The sequence below is a fragment of the Pterocles gutturalis genome, unplaced genomic scaffold, assembly GCF_000699245.1.
Source record: "Pterocles gutturalis isolate BGI_N339 unplaced genomic scaffold, ASM69924v1 scaffold33585, whole genome shotgun sequence".
Lineage (NCBI taxonomy): Eukaryota > Metazoa > Chordata > Aves > Pterocliformes > Pteroclidae > Pterocles > Pterocles gutturalis.
In genome coordinates, this window is record NW_010142012.1 from 2,375 (window position 1) to 24,674 (window position 22,300).

The 22,300-nt window shown below is 36.5% G+C and overlaps 1 protein-coding gene across 1 annotated transcript; it reads right to left on the reverse strand.

Moving 5' to 3' along the window:
- Positions 1 to 550: 550 nt before the first annotated feature.
- On the reverse strand, positions 551 to 7,706 carry LOC104469648 (MAGUK p55 subfamily member 5-like; the record flags this gene model as incomplete). The annotated part of the gene is made up of 2 exons (XM_010084232.1): positions 7,203 to 7,706; positions 551 to 759 (listed from the first exon to the last, which is right to left on the reverse strand). Coding segments are annotated over exons 1-2 (576 nt in total), but the record flags the coding sequence as incomplete, so codon positions are not given.
- Positions 7,707 to 22,300: the final 14,594 nt, after the last annotated feature.

A 22,300-nucleotide genomic window follows, 5' to 3' on the forward strand; every position in this document is an offset into this window, starting at 1 on the left:
AGCTGTCATCTGTCAGATGAAAATTAAGTGTAATCTGACCATCACAGCAGTAATTAAAATATTGAAATTAAGTATTAAGGGATCTGTTGCTCACTTTAAAGTGGAATGCTTGTTTCCAGTATGGTTGTATTTTCAGAGATGCTTCCCAGTTTAAGAACCATGGCTCAACTCAGAGGAAAGTCACAATAATAGAGAACTTGAATTCAATTCCTAAATGCTTGGAACAAAGAATACTGAAGGTAAAAGGGTTATATTTTCATAACCGCTCCCTTTTCCTGTGCTTAAACATAGTGCGTTTTCCACTACATATTACATATCTATCCATATCTATCTACATATCTATCCACGCTATAAAGGGAGTCCTTATCCCCAAAATATTTTTCTGCTTACTGTTTGGAAATCTGGAAAAACTGGATACAGCAAGCAGTGACTATTATAATCCATTTCATATTAAACATTCAGTAACTCAGACAAGCTTGACAAGTACATATTTCAACAACAGCTATGATTATAGGTTTCATTTTATCACAGAGGTGCATACTGTACATACCTCTTGCGCTAGTTCTTGTGCATTGGAGATGAGAGGATATGGAGGGCTGGCTTTGTTCATGTGCACTGTAACAGCATTGTGTATCTTAAATGCATTCTGAAAATCAGTATTTTGAACAAGCTGTAAAATGAGAGAGATATCCTCTTGGCTCTGAGGGTCTACCAAAACGTGCTGGATATGCTTAAGAGAAGTTAACAGTTCTTCCACTTCTAGGCAGGAAATAACAAAATACAAACAAGGTAAGAGTTAACAAGATTCATAACTAAGTGATGCTTATATTAAGATTTTTACAAAAAAAATTTTTGCTCTTCAGTTTCTAATCAGCAATGATGTATGCAAATTCGTTAGTTATCCATTATTCACTCTGATTTTTACCAGCACAACATCTGAATCAAAAAAAGGACCCCAAGTTGGTGAAAGAAGAAATAAAAAAGCTGATACACTGTTTAAATTCCTACTGCTGGAGCAGTTTCTGAAAGAAAACCACTGATACATAATGATCCAATAATTGCATATCATGTATAGCTAAATGGGAAAGAGGGACTATTTTGCAATATGAAAACAACTCCTTTGCTAAACTAATGATGATGCACTGAATATTCACTGTTACTTTGATACATCTTTCCATGTACATCTGCCACATATTGCTTACAGAATGAGTGATAAGCAAACCACTCAACTTCTAAACATAAAATCATGCTCAGTCTTAGCACATTAAAATAAAAAGGTAAGGATGAAAAAAAAATCTCTGGTCAGAGTTCTGAACGTCATCTGCACCAGAAGCTTCACATGTTTTACGTACAAGATTGAGTTCTGCTTGGACCATAAAATATTTTAACATATTTTAATAACCAATTTCTGCATGTGTGTAGAATACTATACATGTACTACATTCTTGAGCTTCAAGAACTAACCTCATGCTTCAGGGGTGACTTTTAAAGACTGCCAACAAGTTTACGTTTTTTTTTTAAGCCAATTCAAATTTCTGCAAAATGTCACTTCTCAATATTAAGTACTTGAGAAACTACCTAAAAAATTGAATATAAATCATACCTATAATGCATATATGGCCAGGTAAGAAATCCTCAAGCAGACCAAAAAAAACAATGGAAATTTTGAGCCTGAAATAATGTATACATTCTCACACACTATCTGCAAAAATCTGTTCAGCCACAAGAGGCTGGTCAGCTATCTTTTATTTTACTCAATTCAAGTAAGCTAGAATTCTGAATTCTGGTATTTTTTAAAAATGAACAACAAAGAAAATCCCAAATTTTAAAACTGTCCGCTGATACTGAGGTCACTCTTCCTTAGTGGCATCAAGATATCAACTCTGAGAATGATTTTTCAGTTTTAACAACGTTCATTAATTCATTATGAGCTAATTAAATAACACTAAAAAAGGAATGTTATCAAGACATCACCTAACTTGTATTTTTTACATGAAAAATCACAGTAGATACTGATCACTAGCCTGGACACATTCTGTCAAAAAGTTTCCTTTACCTATTTTTAACCTCAAATTCACCAGTATACTGAACACGATGCTAGATTCAAACTTGTTGAGCACAAGATTAAAATGGTTGATAAATGGATACATGAAAACCATAAAGCCTAGTAAAATATACATTTCAAACAAGTTTAATGGCTTTAATTTCAGACAAAGCATACCTACATATATGTTTTCAATTTTGAGTTTGCAAGTCAGTCGTCTGTATAATAAAAGGAACCAAACAATCCAGAGCTACTACTCTTGTACTGTTGTCAGGACAATAAAAACACAATCAAAAAAGACCCCTCCAAAACCATTCCACACATGCTAAAAACATCCTACCCAGCAAAGGTCAAGGGCTTCTTTCTGTAACCACCAAGGAAACAAAGGGCAGCAGTACAAAAGCTGCATGGGAAGCCCAGATACCGGCTGTGCAGGATATTCCACAGGTGAAATCCAGTACAGCTCACAACACTAATTAAGGCAGCCAATGTCTCACTGGGGAACTGTATACACAATATACTACCTACCACACAGGGGGAAATGCTCTTTGGAGGGAAGGCTAAAGAACACACTACAAGCAAGAATTTTTCTTAAACAGGACATCGTCAGCTGGCAAACATCTTGCTTAGTGGAGTATGCAGACTACCAAAGCACGTCAGAAACTGATTCTCCCAAGTCTGAGGAAGCGTATAATTTTTAAGCATTAAATAAATTTAAAAAAAAGTAGTGTAAACCAGTCAATGTTATTGGAAAGTTCCTACTGATTATCTGCTCAGTTAAAAAACACACCAACCCAAACCTGGTATTGGTTACTGTTACCAGAATCAAAAAACAATGAGGCATTAGAGAAGAACCTAACTTCTTCTAACTCTTCCTACGCCAGAATTATTTTATTCAATTATTTCTGAATTGTCTTTCCTGAGACAATATATCTGAGAACTCAAATACACACATAACATGTACACACACAATTCTTTCTAATATGTATTCCATATAAGACAAATACATACAGAAAGACAAACATCTTATTCTTTATCTATAATAAAGACATCCTGTTCCTAGATGCCTCTACATATTCTCTTTTCAGCACTTTGTTAGTTCCTTCTGTGTCACCCTTTCTTACACACTACCACAGTACTCTCCTCCCCACATAATTCCTTTCTACACCGAATCTTCATCTGTGCTGGATGCAAAAGCTCTGTACCAAGTGATTTCTCCCCACCATGAAACATTGAACACCCCGTCATCACGATTCTAAAAGAGAAACAATGGTTGAAGGGAGTAAAATGAAATATTCCCCAAAAGCTAGATATTAATTTCCTAGTCACCTGTTTAGTAAAAAACCCCACGCACATAAAACCACCCACAAATCAGGCTTTACACATGCCTAACTCTCTCTAGGTTCCCGGTTCTGAATTCCAAATCACAGATTAGATTTCAGTGCAGGGTTGGTTTTTTTTTTTGTTTGGTTTTGGTCTTTTTTTCAAAAAAATCCAAATGCCAGGTAACAAAAGACTCCATCTCTAGACATTTCCTATTGAAGGGGCTGTCTTCAGGAAAAGAAAGTTCAGTAAAAGACTTAACATCTGCATTTACTCACAGAAAAATGTCAGGGCTCTTTTGCAGAACAAGTCCGTTTTTTAATCGCAGATCAATTAGCAATCGACTACTTTTTTTTTAAAAGTCTTCTTTTACAAGAAGCGTTGCAGTCTTTTTTTCATTAGGCTATGAAATGGCTGGAATGTGACTGAGCACTGTGCGATATACTCATTAATCAAAAGACTGCCGGGACAAAAGTATGCAACTGCAGGGGAGGACCCACGGTTGCAGCTTAACATGTTAAATTAGAAAAAAGAAAACAGTTGCTGTTTATTACCTTAAACAAAAAGTTATGAACATAAAACTTAAAAAAAGATATAATTGGCTTTAGTGTGTGTCAACACCAATATCATAATTACCAAGGTTTTTTATAGATCTCTAGAGTATTCTGTGCACTGGTACTAGCACTCCAATGCTCCATTTATTACTTGAATCACAGGGCTAAGGAAAGTATTGCTTTATCCAAAACTATTTCTGAAACTTTATTTATATTTACAACATAAGTGAGTTTTGCCCAATGTGTAAGAACAAAAAATAGGCAGCTTTACCCCTAAGAAAATCCCATAAATGTCACTGTAGCCACAGAAGGTCTACTTACATATGTCAGTTACTCATTTAACTAAATCAACTAAATTAGGTGAATGAACTGCAGCAAACAATATTCTGCATTTTATAGAAGTATACTGCTGTGAAAAAGCCAGTTAAATACTTATACGCACATGTTCTAGGTGCACAGAAAGTTATTTCCACTAAGACAGCTGTCTAAATCATATGCTGTTTTGATAACAAACATGCCCTTTAAAATTGTTTTGATTAAGTGTCCTGTTTAATTTTTACAAATGAAATCCCTTTTGTTTAATCTACTCTGCTTTCTTTTTTTTTTTTAAAGTTGAAAAGATTAAAGATTGGCAAAGATCTGCCAAATTTGACACTAGCATTTATGAAAAAAATTTCAAAACTAAAAATACAGACAATCAGGTCAATATTCTTACTTGAAACACACTTCTTTAGCAGAGGCTCTATGGATTAACACACCAAAAAAACCCCACCCACAAAAAAGCAAAACCAAAATAAGTATTTTTAAAAAGACAGAATAAGGGTAGTTTAACATCTCTATCATTCACTAGCACCTGCTCAGTTTTATTTGGGATTATCCTAACAAAACTTAAGAGATTTGTGAAAGAGACTAAGCACTCTCACCTGGACAGCAAAAGTGGGAAGAGTCAAGTCAGGAGTAGTGTAGATCAGAAATTCAGTATAATCAAACAGAAAAACTGTGAAAAATTTCACAGACTAGCAGTTATTTTCTGGACAAAGTTATGGGCTAGAAAGTTTCTTGGAGACCAAGGAGTTGTACATGTAAATTTTAAAAAAATCTGGCATCTCCAATGCAGGTATTCAGTAAAAAAAGCAGAAGTATTAACGATAATGGACTCCAACCCTCTCTATGAAACTATATTATTTTGTAGGTGTGTGTGTATATACAAATATATATATATATGTGTGTATATATATATATTCATAAGGCAACATCCCCAGCCCTGATATACATCAGGAACAGACAGCTTTCAGAAAAAAACCCAAATTTCTTTTGAAATTCAGCAGAAGCATCAGATGTTAGAACGATTAATCGAACGGATTAAAATTTTGGAAGAGGACAAGTTACCGCCGAAGCACTTTGTTAAATTTAAAATTATTATTCAGTTTTTGACAGAATTAACGACTGAACAGAGATTCTTGATGGACTATATAGGTTAAGAGATGACAGCATTTAATTTAGAACATTTTTTTAAGTTTACAACAACTCAACATCACAGCTGAGTAAAACTGAAAGCACCACTCTTAACGGGAGTGCTAAACTACTATAAATCTGCTCTTAAATCAAATCTACCCGATCCAAATTGCTACTATAATTCTGTCTGGCATGGAAATAACAGCAGGGTGCTTGTATGCCCGTCAATATTATGTCATGACTTCTGACTGAAATAGATGCCTATGAAGCCCTAATTCATCTCCCTGGTGCCTATATGGATATATCATGACTTAATCTAGTGACATCTCCTAAAGCTCCTTGCCTTTCTAGCTCAAAGAACAGACCATATTCACTCAGCAAGCTACTCAGTACTTCTGCTCTATGCACGTACTTGTAAGCTTTATTTACTGCAATTCAGAGTAGAGACAGCCATTGTTAGTTTTCTCAAAAAGTGAGGGGAATAGCTTTAGTTAAATCATGCAATTTATTATCATGTTTTTACAGAAATATGCTGACAGAAGAACAATCACACAACCCAAACTTCGGTTACAGAAGTGAAGAGGAGTTTGTCCTTGAGGACAAAATCATCCAGTCGTTTTCCAACAGAAGTCACTTCTACTGTTTCATGTCAATCTTTCTATCTTCCGCTTTATGTTCCCTCTAAGAGGAGAATTTCACAAACATCTAACGCTTTATAAAGTTAAGCACGGAAGCTGCTTCTTACTAAGAGATCTCTTGGGCAGAAGCTGACAAGCCCTGCACTAAACCAAGGCACACCTGCCTAGTTTGTAACTGACCCTGCTTTCAGCAAAGGATGACTTCCTGATGACCCTTTCAACCTAAATTTTCCTAAAGAGGGATTTGTACAATAAGGATTACCAGAGGTTATGGAACAGAGGCATGTCTTTAGCAGAAGTGTTACCGGGGCACATAAATACTAAAGCTGAAGCAAAAAAAACCCTAGCAATTTGATAGCTATTTTTCAGTCTGTGTTCTCAAATATGAACCAATAGGAAAAAACAGGAAGAATCTTCAGTGCAGCCCCAAAAAAACAGGCACCTTTTTAAAGCAGTCTGGATCTCAGAACGGGTAGAGATTTGGAAACCTGAACTGGACTCCTACAAATTCCCAGTGCCTCTCTTTCACTCCAGTGACACACCACACTTTAGATAATAACCTATATTTGATAAGGCTAGACACCTTTTCTACACAAGCATAATTAAAGCAATGACAACTACGAAATGACCAATTTCAGAATCTATTTCTTCATTACATTTTCCTCAATGTCTAAGTGCCAAGGTAAGCAGATTTTCACTATCAGCCCCAATAGTTTAAGAGAAAACATAAATTATATTAGCTGACGATAATGCAAGATAGCCAGAATAAGAAATTAACCAGCATGTTTCTGTTTAAAATATTAAAAATTATTGCTTTTTGATTTTAAATAAGTGTTTATTCATTGCTTATTCTGGTCTGTGCTTCATCAAACGTAACAAAATTGAGTATTACTTGCAAGTTTTTCCCCAACCTAAAGACAATGGAGATGTCCACTGAATTCATTAGTTATCTGCACGTTATTTAACTGTTCCCCAAATGGATCGGTTTTGAAAAGCCACTTCCTGAGGGACATAGCCTGATGCTTGACTAAATAAATAAAATAACCCAAACCACCACAAATCCAAAAGACCAGAAGACTTTAAATCTGTATAAGAAGAATTAGCTAAATTAGGCTTTCAGTGGCCTAAAAGAACATTAATATCAACTAAATATTTTCTCCATTAGCCCACTCATCACATTGTACCTACCTAGTGTCTTCACAGTATAATGAGGGCTCTCCAAAACAATGCCTTCTTCTGTGTCAAATATTGGATTATCTATTCCAGTTTTAGGAGGAATTTGTGCTAGTTTCTTTAGCCTCATGGAAGCAGTAAGGTCCAGTTCTTGTTTCTTTCCCTCTTCTTCCCGTCTGCGCCTTATGTCCTCCTGCTGCTGACGGATTCGCTCCAGTTGAGCACTCCGCCGCATGGGCATCATCCTGGAGCCCAAATCCCCAGGGCAATCAACAGCCATTTCTCTGTGCTTCTGAGGTTCCTCAGAAGATGCAAGATCCACATTTTTTGCTTCACTGTCCGAATCTTCTGCGATATGTCCGTTCATATGAGAAGTTGTCATGATTATTTGTAACTATGCTTATTCTCTTCAAACAGAAATGCTGCTACTAGGCCAGTTTTCGTTATGATGTTGCGTAAAATCCATTATAACTTCAAAAATATCTCCCTTCCATCAACAAGACAGTTGAAGAAACATCCAGGAAGACAATCTAATGAAAAATATTCAGAAGTTGTTAGTGAATAACTGCTTTAATAAGAAAACACCTAAGACAGTTCTCCAGGTCCCCAGGCACCAGAACAATGGAACATTTCCTCCACATTTACATAGTGCTTCTTCCCCTACTAAGAACTACAGAACCCTCAAAAATTTGTTTCACACATTTTAGTAAACATCACGGGCCAATGTTAGAAAAGGAATACTGTTTGAACTAATGCTAAAGACTCTTTTTACATTCCTGGTCAAAGCAGTGGAGATTCTGCACTTAGCACACACAATTGCAAATCAGCAGCTCTCTGAAAGTTCCAGCTCAGTTTTAATGTATCCTTTCATGCTTAAGAATTTCAATACAAATCATCCTTACAATCCTACAAACACTAAATATTAATAACTTGTTATAAACATGTTCATAAAAATTTCAATAAGTTATACACAAGTAAAGATATTTGCATTTATCATTCATAAATTGAGACATTTTTATGTAAACACTGCTTCCCAGGTTCACAGAACACAGGTCTGGCACAGAGTTCTTCCAAAAGATATTATCTAAAGCAGTCTGGAGCTGCACTTACACAGTTCCAAGTAGGGATAAAGTCCTAGGATAAGGCTTGGACAGTTCCGGTTAGCAGTTACTCTTAAAACTTCCTATAGGCATGCATTAAAGCATAAAGGTTTAAATGCAAGAGGTAAAACGTTTGTGTGGGTGTACACAGGTGTAGATTTGACAAAGAACATCCATTTCCACAGTCAAGTACTGACATTCCACTATACTCCTTCTACCATAATCTAGCTTCTCATTCCTGATGATTCAGGCTAAAGAACTTAAGTGTCCTGATAAATATAACCACTCAGCTATTGAATATAATACATTTAACAATGTGTTTTATACCACATTATCTTTCTGTATTACAAAGCAAGTGATACATTACCCTCAACATGTCCAATTAAAAGGTCAGAAAATTAATAAATAGTTGTGTGCAGTACTATGAATACTCTTAACTTTTCAAGTTCCTTTTTATCTTTTTTTAATTTACTGAAAGGAAATACTACAAAATATCTCAAAGTTTTATTATACACTGGAAGTGCAAAAAAACCCCAATCAACCTTCTTAAACTAAACATTTGTATTTGGAGGAGGAAGGGAAAGATGTTTATGTTGTAATTAAGTTGAAAATTAAATTATCAATAGTACTGTTCTGGAGGAGCAGCAATAGAAACTCCTACACAAGTTTCTGCCAGCTTGCAATTCTAAGTACATACAGCATTTCGTTTTCACAGTGAGTAGTATACAGCTCCATACAGCAACACCAAACCAATTTTTTTCACTTGTTTCCCATCTAGACACTACTACCAGTTATTACTGAGATCTTCCAAGAAGTAAATATCAAAGCATTTCCATGGTAGTAAAAATTCTTTTTGGGCCTTTAAAAGATATTTAATTGCACTGCACTGATATGTAAAAACTATTTAAACGCACAACATTCTCACATACAGAAAAAATTCAGGCAACAAAAAAAGCCCATGAAAAGCTGCACAGTAGTGGGGCTAGCACTGCAAGTACCACATGATTAATTGGAGCCTGTAAAACTTTCAGTTAGTGCCCAACTTAAAAAGAAGAGCTTTCTGAAGAACAAAGTCACAAAGTTAGCATTCGGACAGGGTTATATAAAGCACCTATCAAAAAGCAGTCTCTGAAATTCAGAGGAAGGCACATAACAATTTAGCAAAATGATCCACGGAAAGCCACGTTTCCCATTCTGTAAAGGCAACTTCACTGCACAGAAATACCAACCCCCCCCCCCAAAAAAAAAAAAAAAGCAAGTCTTATCGGCTACAATAAAACTGCAAAGATCACTAATTTAACTGTGGGTGGAAGATACTTCAAATTCTCTTGCATCTGCATTGTACTGGCCATAGCTTGTCTGAAGACTGAGCCTTTTGAAAGTTACATTCATCTATTTTCAACTCTGACAAGCTGAAAGAAAACTCTCATTCCTCAGCCCATATGATACAACTAACAGGTGTCACAACAATTTGAGGAGATGAATAATATCCATTCACGTGCCACTGAAGTCAAAAACACTATTTGAGGACATGTAAGAAGTAAAATACAACGTGAAAGGTAGCATCGTAACACTCAATCATTTGTAATCTAAGTTACATCACACTATCTGAACATAAAGAACCTACAAACCAGAAAATGAAGTTGACAGCCAATATTTAATAACTGATCAAAAATATTTAAGGTAAGATTAGCTACATTTCCCTCATCAAATTTAAAAGTACTAGCTAAGACAGAGTATCTTTTGCAGTTAAGTCAGAAAAAGGGCACAACAAAAACTCCTGCATTTGTATACATAATGAGAAATTTTAAATCTCTTTAGTAATAAGCACTGAAGACCAGAAAAGCAAAAACACAGTCTGAGGTAAATATTAGTAATAGGCAACCACTGATAACATTGCTTACATTTTCAGCATAAGCTCCATGCAAGATGCAAAGGGCATATAAATTCTTGGAATCGAGTAACTGAGACATGTAAGTGGCCTGTGATAATACCTGCTCATTTTCAGTATTTAAGATCCGAGTTAAGTTGATCAAGAAAAAAAACAAAAGTTACAGAAAATTAGAGTTCTGCTGCAGTCACACTTTAACAGCAATATTCAGAAAACTGGCATCAAAATTTAAGAGTTTTAGGAGAATTTTAAATAGAAAGTATTTTTGATTTCCCAGTAAGTTAGATGTCACTGTAACAAGCAATAAACAGTACAGGCAAAGTAATCACACTCAGATAATACAAGAGATGATACGATATATCACTTATCAAGCAGCCTAAGATTTGACATTACCTAAATATCAAACCAACTCCACAAAAATCTGCCCGCTCTGATATAACTAGCTGGTAATCCATAAAGGTATAGGCATGCTGCAAGTCTGGAATGCTGGAACAACTTCCTTTAACCAAGGAACTGATAACGGGTCACCCCTTCCAAACCTAAGCCCACTGTTCTTTCTGCTGTCTCAAGTCTGATTCCAACATCACAAAACTTCATCTCCCACGGTTTTGGAAAAATGCTACTGCCCAACTGCAACAAGTGAAATAAGCAAATAAGGAAAAAAAACCTCATATCAGATCTGAAGTCCCTCTCTACAGCGGTCCTTAAGAATTTAAAATGTAAAATATGACACTGATAAAATGTTAACTCAGTCCTCAAATTAAGGTGTGGTGCAGCCGAGGTTAAAAGCAAGATTCAGCTTGAGGCAGGCACCAGGAACAGAAAATTTTATTCTAACCAGTAAGCACAACATCAGAAGTCTTATGATGAATAATTTCAGAAACTGTTTTCTTGGCTTTTCTTTCTGAAGTTCTCTTTTGCAATTTTAAAAATCCCAAGATAACAATAAGGGAACGTTTTTATACCAAGTCTGTTCTCTTCCAGTTGTGGATCATCCAACAAACCACCTTTTCAGCCCAAGAGCAGCTTATTTTGTTCCATTAATTCTTAAACTAAGGGGGAAAATTTACAGACATAATGATACTGATTTTCACTACATCATATGTAAAATATATAGAATAATATTTGGAATTAACAGAATTATTTTCCAATTTAGAACTGGGTATTAGCAACTTTTATACTCTTTAGATATGTTCAGGTGTCTCTGTGTTACACAGACTTTGGTTGCTCAAAGTTTAACAGAGTTAAATTGTGGCTTTGACTGCCTTCCTTTGAACTAACTGATACCTAGCAGGGGAACCTTAGTGTTTCCACATGACACACAGATCTTTTCAAGTAAAGCAGATTTAGGACTGTTTTCTGTCCAACTTCATAACACAAGTCTTACCAGTATGGTCCCGGAGAGCACATGTAAAAGCCTCTTCTCCACAGATTACTTCTATTACTCAAATTTTTGCCCTGCAGAGGAGGGTTTGTATGAACTGCTAACACATTGGGAAAAAGCAATTCCAGTCACCATCAGGCATTATCCAAGAATTTCACAGTGAAGTGCTTATGAATAGCAAACAAACCATTTATCTAGCATAAATTCAAAACAGCAGAATTAAGGAAAACACTGTCTTGATAACTATACTTACTATTCTCAAAAATACTGTATTTTATAATCGACAGATCACTCTTCGTACTGACTCCTAATAACGTCAGGCTTCTATCGTCTCTTTTAACCGCCCTGAATACACTAAGTAAAGCACAAACCCCTCACTTGCTTCCTGGGGACTGCGGATGGTGTGCATAACAATCCTAATTGCTTTAACAACTGAATTCTGTGCAGTAAAATTAAATTTGTTTACAAACCCCAAAAGCTCAGGCAAAGAATAAACATATATAAATGCAATCAACTTGGTGTGCAAGACAGATGCTAGTATAAAACACACACTGACAGGAACAGAAACAGAAGTGCTGTAAGGTTGTTTAAGTTCTCACTTGCTTCCTGGGGACTGTGGATGGTGTGCATAACAATCCTAATTGCTTTAACAACTGAATTCTGTGCAGTAAAATTAAATTTGTTTTGCTTCAGCAACTTCCAAAGAGCAAAAATGACATTTTCTGGAGGCTGAGGTTTTGTATTACATTTCGGTGGTGTTTAAAATTCTTTCAATGCTGTAAGTATGATTAGACTTGATAGTTCCCTTTTTAAAATTCATTAAAGCTGCAAATTCTGAATGATTACAAGGGAGCTCAGCGCTCACCTCCAACTGAATTTCATTAGTTTTGGCACTGTTCAGACTACAAAAGCCCTACCTACACCTGTTATTATATTATAAACACAAGAAATACATATTTAACATCAGGCACAGTGCAAAGGATTTATCATAAGCTGAAAGCCATATACTATGACAGACACAGTTTATTAAAAGATGCATTAAGAACAACTCGAAGAGGTGAATTGAAGTGCTGAACTGAATTAAAAGTTAGATTAAAATCACATACAAGATGCTTCCCATTATCTGAATTAATAACAAGATAGGAGCATAAAATTATGCCAGAGATCTCTACCATGTATTATTAATGGCTCACATAATGGTGGGTCTTCTGGTATTTTTACTCAGTACTTCATATTTCTAAGCAAGCAAAACCCAAGTCATAGAAATTGCAAAATAACTAAGTAAAACATTTTAAGAACTCCACAAATGGAAGCTCAGTGTAGAAAAAAATAAATTCCCAGTTTTCCCTGCATCATCTCACAAGCATCACTTTTTTCTTCAACAGTATTTCAGTGAGCCTGTACGACTAAGAGATTTACATAAAGGAAAACACAACACAAACCATGTTGGACAGCATAAACTTAACTACTACTTGATGAGAGTTAAAGACTGGAGTTTATGTTAGAAAATACTTCACAGGTATCTTCTATGGAGCTTAACAGTACCTGAAATACCTGGTACAGACTGGAGCAGCTTAATGGTTTTCAAAAGCAAGTAGAAGTTACAAAACCTATGACACCTCAATAATATTTTTCTTAATTTACAAAGTTCTGTAACAGAGATAATTATCTTTAACTTTGCAACACGTTCAAGACTGCAACTTCTAGTATGTTTGGTTTGATTTTTTTAGTTTACAAGATTTTATATTATTTCTTCTAATAAGATGCTCTAGCACAGTCTTCCTATTAGAAGAAAACTCTTCAATATCCAGCTGACTCTAATTTCTAAGAATTTCAGACCAGTGTTCATTATAAAACCTGTCAAGCACACTAACTCAGTTCAGCATGTGTATTTCAAAGGGCTTTCTGACATGCCAAGAGGTTTTAACATTCCATGCTCACTTAAGTGTGCAAGATAAGTGAAAAACAGCAAAAAGGGCTAAACCCTCAAAAGGAAAGTAATTTTCATTGTTAGTGCTTTCTAAGTTACATTTGTACAAGAGGAATAACAATGTTAACTTGCAACACTAAAGCACAAGCGGATGAAACTGAAAATTCAGATTCTAAGGTTAGATTCCAGTTTTATAAATTGTATAAACAAATTGTTCAACATGCAAACATGGGAAGTCATAACCACATTTTTGAATTGCATTGGTAGCACATTTAAGAACTGTGGTTTATTTAAGACACATTTAATTTCATTAGGCTTCTTTATCTGTTGATGCAGTGGCAACAATCAAAAAAGTCACAGCTCAAGAACCAGCCAGTCTACACTATCAACTTCAAAAGATACAGGGCTATTACCTACAGAACTGCTATGAACAAAGTGTTTTCCATTAAAAACATGAACCAATAGGAGAGCACATCATGTCAATCAGCAGCCACATCACTCAGACCTCTCTTCAGCAACTGCACCTTTACAGTAAAATATATGCAAGATACCTTTGTGATTTCTGTGTACAAGCTACATCAAATCATGACACACACAGAGTATATACCGTAATTTCATTGTGTATGTTCACATGCAAACAAGAGAGTGGATTTTAACCTGTTTCACTGTGGAAGCATAAGTTGCTTTCTAAGGTACATCCAAGGACTGTTTTATAGAAATATCCAGCCTAATACAACACTATTTATTGTTTCAGTCATTGCTGTAACTTTTAGTCATGTCAGACTACTTAGATATATTTCTAAAAGAGGCTGTGTTTAATTTAATTATGCAGCGCGACAGACAATTTTAAGTTTGGATAAACAATTCTTGCTGCCTCAAAATTAAAAGCAGAAATACAAGATTTGCAACTATCACTAATCAAAGTAGCCTTCTTCATTGCCAAATATCCAAAATAGCAGCTGGTCACTCATCCGGCCCAGGGAGATGATGTTTACTCCCCCTCCAGCTCCCCACTGCCAGGACTCCCCCAGGCAGCAGCTGCAGCCCCCCATTTGCAGGACTCAGCATTCCCCAGCCAGACCAGAGTGCTGAGAGTTCCCATGGGAACAGCTTTGTCAGCTCCCACCGTGCTTGGGCCAAGAGCTGCGGGACTTACATCACACACCAGCCATGCGATGCCGCTCCTCGGCTCGCTCTGCTGCTTCTCTCCAGATTTTGAGACCGTGGCAACCCGTCTTCCAGCCCTGTTAGAAATAGAGACAATTACACAAATGTAGAGGCCAAAAATCAAGTGTGGTCAGCAGATGGCTAAAACCTCTCAATGAACAGCAGTAGTGATGCCAATAAAACCTCTGAAGTGCAGCACTTCAATTGCTGTATTTACATCAATCACTAGAAAACACGCAGCCTGAGTGATTCAGGTGAGTGAACTCAGTTGAACAGATATATAGGATACACCACGGTAGATCACCTTTATTAATATATTTTATCTTTGTTAGGCCTAAGGAAATCAATGCCCCTTAGAAGAAGCGTGATCTAAGCTTTAAGAAATTGAACAGGCCAATTTTTATAAAAAATAACACAGCAGTCATATGAAGAGGGTGGAACACTTAAAATCTGATTTAAATTCTTACCAATCTCTCAGTGAAAAACACGTTGCATGCTCTATTAGCAGCAATCTTCCCTGATTAATATCTCCATGATGATACCCTTTTAATCAGTTAAAAGTGGTATCACAGGTCAAACAGAACCACTGCATGAGCTTTCTTTAGCCTTAACAAATCTGACTTTTCACTGTAGTGTAAATGCTTTTTTTTTCTTGGTTACACAATTAAAATGCTTCCAAAGCTGGCCAAGATTAAAAACAATTACTGAAAACACTAAGAATAAACATCTTTGTTATGCCACAATTCCCTTTGTTTTAAATATACACTACCACTTACAGCATTGTTTAATTTCTACTTTTTAGACCAAATGAAAAATAGACATGAGGGGAACAGAGTTTCAGCTGGGGTGACTACAGATGTATTGGGGAGAGAGAATGACAACAGAAACAAATCAGGATAGACTTCAAGAAGCTTATTGCTAAAAACTACATCTAGATAGAAAAGCTTAAGACTTCTGATGAGGTCATTTAAGCATATTTTTCAATTCAATAATATAGTATTTAACTTTTGTATTTTGCCATCTGTATAATCAATAAAGCTCTGACATAGTTTAATACCTTATGAATACTTGTGAGCAACTCCAAGTGCTGACCAGACCTCAACTGTACGTTAGGTGAAGAGCACAGCAGAGGGCAGTCTCTACAACAATTAATGAAAACCTGAAAAAAAGAAACACACTGAGGTTCAAAAAGCAACCCACAAAAACAACCAACACTATAGCTCATTAAATGGTCTGACACCCACATCACCCTAAGCCAGCACACAGATTTACTACCCTAGCATCCCACTATGGCTTAGATTAATAGGCTGCAACTATGCATACATTTGAATACCCAGCTCTAATCAAGTCTTTAGCACCAACAATCCCTGTTCAACAAGAACATTTATTTTATACATAGATAGGAGTGGATAACACAGATGTCTAAGGCTGCAACGAAAAGATGATAGAACCGTGAAAGAAAAAAAGAATTAACTTAATTTAGCAGTTATTCCAAACGTTTAGAAACCTTCAAGCATAACAAGTGAAGAGTAAAGAAATTCCTGGAATTCCTGAGGATGTTAACAGATCTCACAGGACAGCCAGACCCACGATAACGAGACAGCCATTTCTTATCACCTATTCACAGTCAGTTAAGACTTCAGATTTCATTGTCTTAAAAGTAAACATGCCCATCCTTGTTTTAAACAGTGGTCATATTCTCTGTGAAATTAAAAATACTGCTGCTATTTTAGTTCCCTAATAAGTTTCCTCCACCCCCTTCAAATTGTACCCTTTTTAGCTTGGGCTCTTGCACCCTGGTCTCATTTTATTCCCCATATTTTTTTAGCATGTTATTTTTGATGTCAATGCTTGCCACTGCTTCACTATGTAAACATTCATGAGTACTAATATGTAAATGATGCTTCCACTTTCAGAGAGGTGATTGAACCAAAACTATACTAACTAATCCCAAATTAAATTGGAGATACAATGTTCCATAATTCATATCTCATCTGACATTTAAATTCATACAAAATGGCATTAGTTTAGTCCTCCACAGCAAGTTGTTATCAAGTCATATTTACAAGTAAAGAGAAATTTCTTTACATTTTAATATACCAATGGCCGGTGAATCCGATAAACCCATTTAGAAACACAGAATCATAGAATGGTTGGGGTTGGAAGGGACCTTAAAGATCATCGAGTTCCAACCCCCCTGCCATGGGCAGGGACACCTCCCACTAGCCCAGGTTGCTCAAAGCCTCATCCAGCCTGGCCTTGAACCCCTCCAGGGATGGGGCATCCACAGCTTCCCTGGGCAACCTGGGCCAGTGCCTCACCACCCTCACAGTGAAAAAGGGGAAGACAGACATTCCTCACAGGCTTTTATCTAAATATGCTGAAACATTAGCTATCTAATTCAACAGTCTTCAAAGAGGCTAGACACAGGGACTAGGGCTGTCTTTCAACTTTGTATGATTGAGCTTTAGGCTTTGCAAGTTCAAAAAGCAAAGTCTCACACCATTATGTAACAAAGATACTTGTGCTAGCCTCTTTTATGTGGCCTTCCTTCTCGGGCTCTCTTTTCAACTCTTTTGTAATATTATCTGAATGGCTGACAGCAAAGCGATTTTTTTAAATTATTGCCCTTAATGATTTAACCTGACTAGCTCTGTCACTATTTTACTCATAGGTATGAGAGGGGAGAAGGGGATAAGGATCTTCTGACTTCTTTTTCTGACCACAAAAATTAGCTAAGACTTCTGAAGATTGAAATTCTGAAATACAGAACATAAAACACAAAATTGTACAATGGATGATCTATGCACTTCACAGAACTCAGTCACTTATGCACCACAAATTCGGAACAACCACATTTCATTTGAGCTCTTTTCTAGATATTTATAGCAAGCAAACAAAACAAACCCACAAACTATTTTAGATACTCAGGTCTCTGATGTCATTCCTAAACACATCTGAGGTTGTGGCAAGTGTTCTACTGAGCAAATCCCTAAAGAACTGATGCATAATTCTTAGAAGTCTCCTTCTGAAGGATTTTAACTTTCCATAACTCCCTAAGATTTTCTCTTTCCAATTAACATCATCTGTACTTGCTGCTTCTGGAGGACACTGCAAGCAAGGAATACTAGCCATGCAGTGTATGACAGTTTTTTCTATGATATCCATCTCAATATTACTATGCTGAGATGCCCTGTTAGACAAAGAAGATGGAAGCCCTTGCTACCACAGAAGAAACCATCCTCAACCAGGATAAATGCAATGGATAGCTATGGCGAGTATATCCCCAAAGAAATATTTGGTCACAGCCGCAGCGTGCAGAGAAGGATTACGCTCAAGTGAATTAATGTACACGAAATCTGCTTAAATGTTTCTCACTCCTGAGAAGTTGAAGACAAGTAGCAAAGTCAGAACTCAAAATCTTGCAGAATTAAACAACTGTTCAGAATTTGCAAAATATTGTAGTTTCTTTACACTGTGTCAGTCACGTTATTTAATACTTGCAGAACGTTTCAGTAATTTATTCGGGGAAATCACATAATTCACATGTCTGTGCACAGCTAACTCCGCAACTGCTAGCACAGAACAAAGCTGACTAGGCTTTCAAGCATGCCCTACTTTTGTATCCTTCCAAACAGAGATGCCATAGTTCATGAATTTATGACAAGAGCCAGAAAAGAGACTGCCTGTCAGTGTAATTCCTTGGACTGTTAATCTGGGCTAGTTTGCTGCTTCCAAAGACTGCAGTCTTGTAACTCTTTCTCTCGACTGCTCCCTCACCCTCTCCACTTTTGTGTTGTACAATCCATACGTTCTGATAGCTTTGAAGCTTGCCAAATCTCTCTGCGAGTCACCTTAACTCAACAAGACTGTAGAATGTTGCAAAATATTTTTGTTTCCTTGGTTTTGGCCAAAGTGGCATGCTAAAACAGCTCACAATAATCTGAAAGGCACCAGGACCGGCACAAGGGGAAGGAGCAAGTGGTTGAGACCATAGAAGTAAAGAGGTGAGGACAGAGACAAGCAGAAGCTCCTGCTGCTGGCGGCAGAGAGCCAACTCCAATGGAACCTCATCTCGCGGAACCACATTCTGTGAATTCATCCACTTCCCCCCGCAAAAAAAGTCTCATCAACAGCTACTGATTTTGAAAAAGCTTTTCATCCTAAAAAACCTAAGCATCACCCCCACCCCCCCAACACCACAAAAGAAGCAACTACACACCTACAGCCACTTGCATCTCTTGCTGATCATGTAAACAGCACTTCAACAGCTGAAGAACCCATTGGTTTCTCTTAAAATGCACAACCTGAGACACCGTGCATGTAAAGGACCACAAAACTTGCGTTTATCTTCAAGCATATTTCCTCCCAAACAAAATGGTAAATTCAACACCCATGTCTTGAGATCTTTATTAAAGGAGGTCCTACTGAAAAGTCTGAACATCTCTGCATATTCGTTACTTGAAGACACTCAAGTAGTGTTCTCAACCTATTATCTTTGTGTAAATAGTGTAAACACACTAGATGAGAACCCATGACTCAGAAGCAAAAGCTTTTTTTTTTTTTTAAACAGTGGACAGCACTAACAGAGATAAATCTTAATTGTCTGAGTGCTTGCAGCAGAAGGCATAAAATGATACACTTCCCGGCTGAACACTAATGGAAATAAAAGTACTACTATCTCAGGAGTACATATACATATATAGTGAAATTCACATATGGGTAGCCACTTGGAAATGGACAAAAAATACATATCGCCCTTATTCAAACCTTCCCAATATTCATCACAAAGCTCTGTTAAACTTATGGGAACAACGCCAACCATGACTGAAGAACTCATGCCGATTCCTTGGTCATACTATAAGGCAAGACCACAGAAAAACTTATAACATCTAGTAACTTAAAAACACAGGTCATGAGGAACACCTGTAGAAAAAGACTTTATTAAAGTATTACCAAAATTTCACTATAGGATGTGAAAATCAAATGCTTTGTAAATAACCCACATTACTGTGAAGTCTAGTAATGTAGGTTATTTACAAAGCATTTGATTTTATGTGGCTATAAAGACATAACATCAGAGACCTTCTCTACCTTATAAAACCAGTCTCTCTCTGCTATTAAATGTAATTGGACTCTTGGGCCTAATGTTAGCAATCAGTTACACAAGATAAAACCCTGACAGGAACATACTCACTTCTGCAAATTGAAATCAAGAACATAAGCACTATGGCTGCAGAACTCTTAGTTCAACTCTTCCGCTAAACCAAAGAAAGTACATTCAGTTTCTGAAACCTTGTTAAAGCAGATGTTCTTTTTACTACGAAAACATTAGAGAATTGTGACAAACTCACAGGAATATAAGACTCTATGTGAAGACAGGCAAACTTATTTTGTACGTAGTGGTGCAACAATTCTGTCCAGAAAACCATGTAATCACTTGAGCTGCTGAACTAAGATATTAAACATCATTATACAAATCAGGGAAAAACACTTAAGCTCTGTGACTTAAGTCCCTCCACAGAACTCTCAAATCATGCTATGGAACAAAGAATCAACATCCAGGAAGGTGGAATTCAGCAGAAACCTCTCTCTGCCTAAGATCATGGAGTGAATCTCCTAACAGCATTTAAACTTGAGGAAGTACTTCAATTCTTACACAAAGCAAGCTGAAGATGACTCTTCAAACTTGGTTTAAAACCAACCTTTTCCATCTTTGGTAGCATCTTTAAAGCCTTCTTCCCTCCCCTAATTTGAGAGTTAAAAGCTGAACACTGAATTTTTGCTTCTTACACACAGAAATTCTCAACCATCTTGAATATTCTGTGACAGTGAAATGGATAAACAATGAAAGGTATGTTAACCTATACTTTACACTTGCTTGTATTAATGACTACACAATTACTGTTTCAAAAAAACCCCAAAAAACCAAAACCCCTAAGTTTTGCCCCATCATTAGAACTTTTTGAAGTGTCTGACAAATCAAACTAGTTCCATAAACTCGTATTATCTACTACTACCCACTACAATAAAGAAAGTTGTAACAGCAATAGAAAATGGAAATGACAACCCAGGAACAGCCAGTCTTCCTAGTTTTCTGTACAAGTTCAAAATTCACAAATTTGTCCCACTTTACTTTTCTCATGTATTTTTTACTGTTATAAAACCTGAAACAAGTTTCTCAACAAAAACACAGAAAAGAGATATTTAGACATCACTTCTGTCTAATGGTTGCAAGATAATGAAACTTCTCTACAATAGACCGCCATCTTCCTGGTGCTGATGTCAAATCTCAGCAATTCACATATTTCGTAATGGGAAATGGGAAGAGAGGAAGAACGTCTTCAATTGATGAATGCAGGATATCTTTGCACTTCACCACTCATTGAAGGAAATCGTATAGGTATTATACTAAATGGGCACTGAACATTATTGCTCAGTAACTTTTTTGAATGTATTCTTACTCAGAAGAATCAGTCACAGACCCAACCCCTTAAACAAATACCTAAAGATTAAGTTTGTAGAAGTTCTACATACCAGTAAAGCAAACATGTTTATATGCATTATACCAACATAGCTCATAAATCTCTTTAAAGAAAACACCACAACACTTTATTGTCGCAATATTTAGAACTCAGTCATCAGGTACTTCTGAATCAGAAAGAACTCAGTGTCCCAAAATAATCCCAATGACAAACTTTAAACTGTGCCATTTATAGCCACTTCAGGCAGCAGTGTCTTCACTAATCATTGTTCAGTTTCATTCCAAAAGAATCACAGTATCGACTCCTTTGGAACAAACTTATTAGAAGTTTGAGCTTCATAAGAACACACTGATGCCATCCAACTGAAGATAAACTGCTATTAAATTCAAATCCCTAGAGCCAAGTTTCCCATAATTAAGCTTATCTAAGAATGTAAGCTGCATATTTGGCAGTCCTACTTTGGGTTAAAGAATAAAACCTCCAGTAAATTAGCCTTCAACACATTTTACTATACTAATCCTTTGAATAAAAAGAACCATAACACTGGGTGTAAGGTACTTTTTTCTTAAATTCACATTTATATAATTGTAAAAAACCAAACTTTTGAGTGGAAGTATTACTTTGTAAATCCTTCAGCAAAATGATGATCTTGGATGCCACTCTCTCATGCGGAGACCATGCAGACAGGTGTTTTCCTCCAGAGGAGGAGACAAATCAGTAATCCAACATCAGTCTTATGTACAAGACTGCACTGGTAACATGCTATGATTATGAAGCATTCCGGAAAACAGGGTTACAATGATGAAGTTATACAAATTATCAGTTACTGATTACTAAAATGCTTCAGAAATACTGGCATTCACCATCAATGATGCAGTCAGGATAGGCTGAAATATTCTCAGCCCTTTTGCCCCTTTTGCTCTGCTGCAAAAACCAGGTGTCAAGACTTCAACTGCTGCTCCACAGACCACCACCAGAAGTTGCTTGTAGTATGAATGCTAGCAAGGATGGATCTTGTTTTTCCCTCAGAAAAGACAGAGAACAGAATGAAAATGCAGAGGAGGATAAAGGGAAGAGTCTAGAAGTAAATGATATGGACAGAAGCTCATAATTGGAGAAAACGGAGTAATTTTTAATTCAAGCAATAATCAAAAGA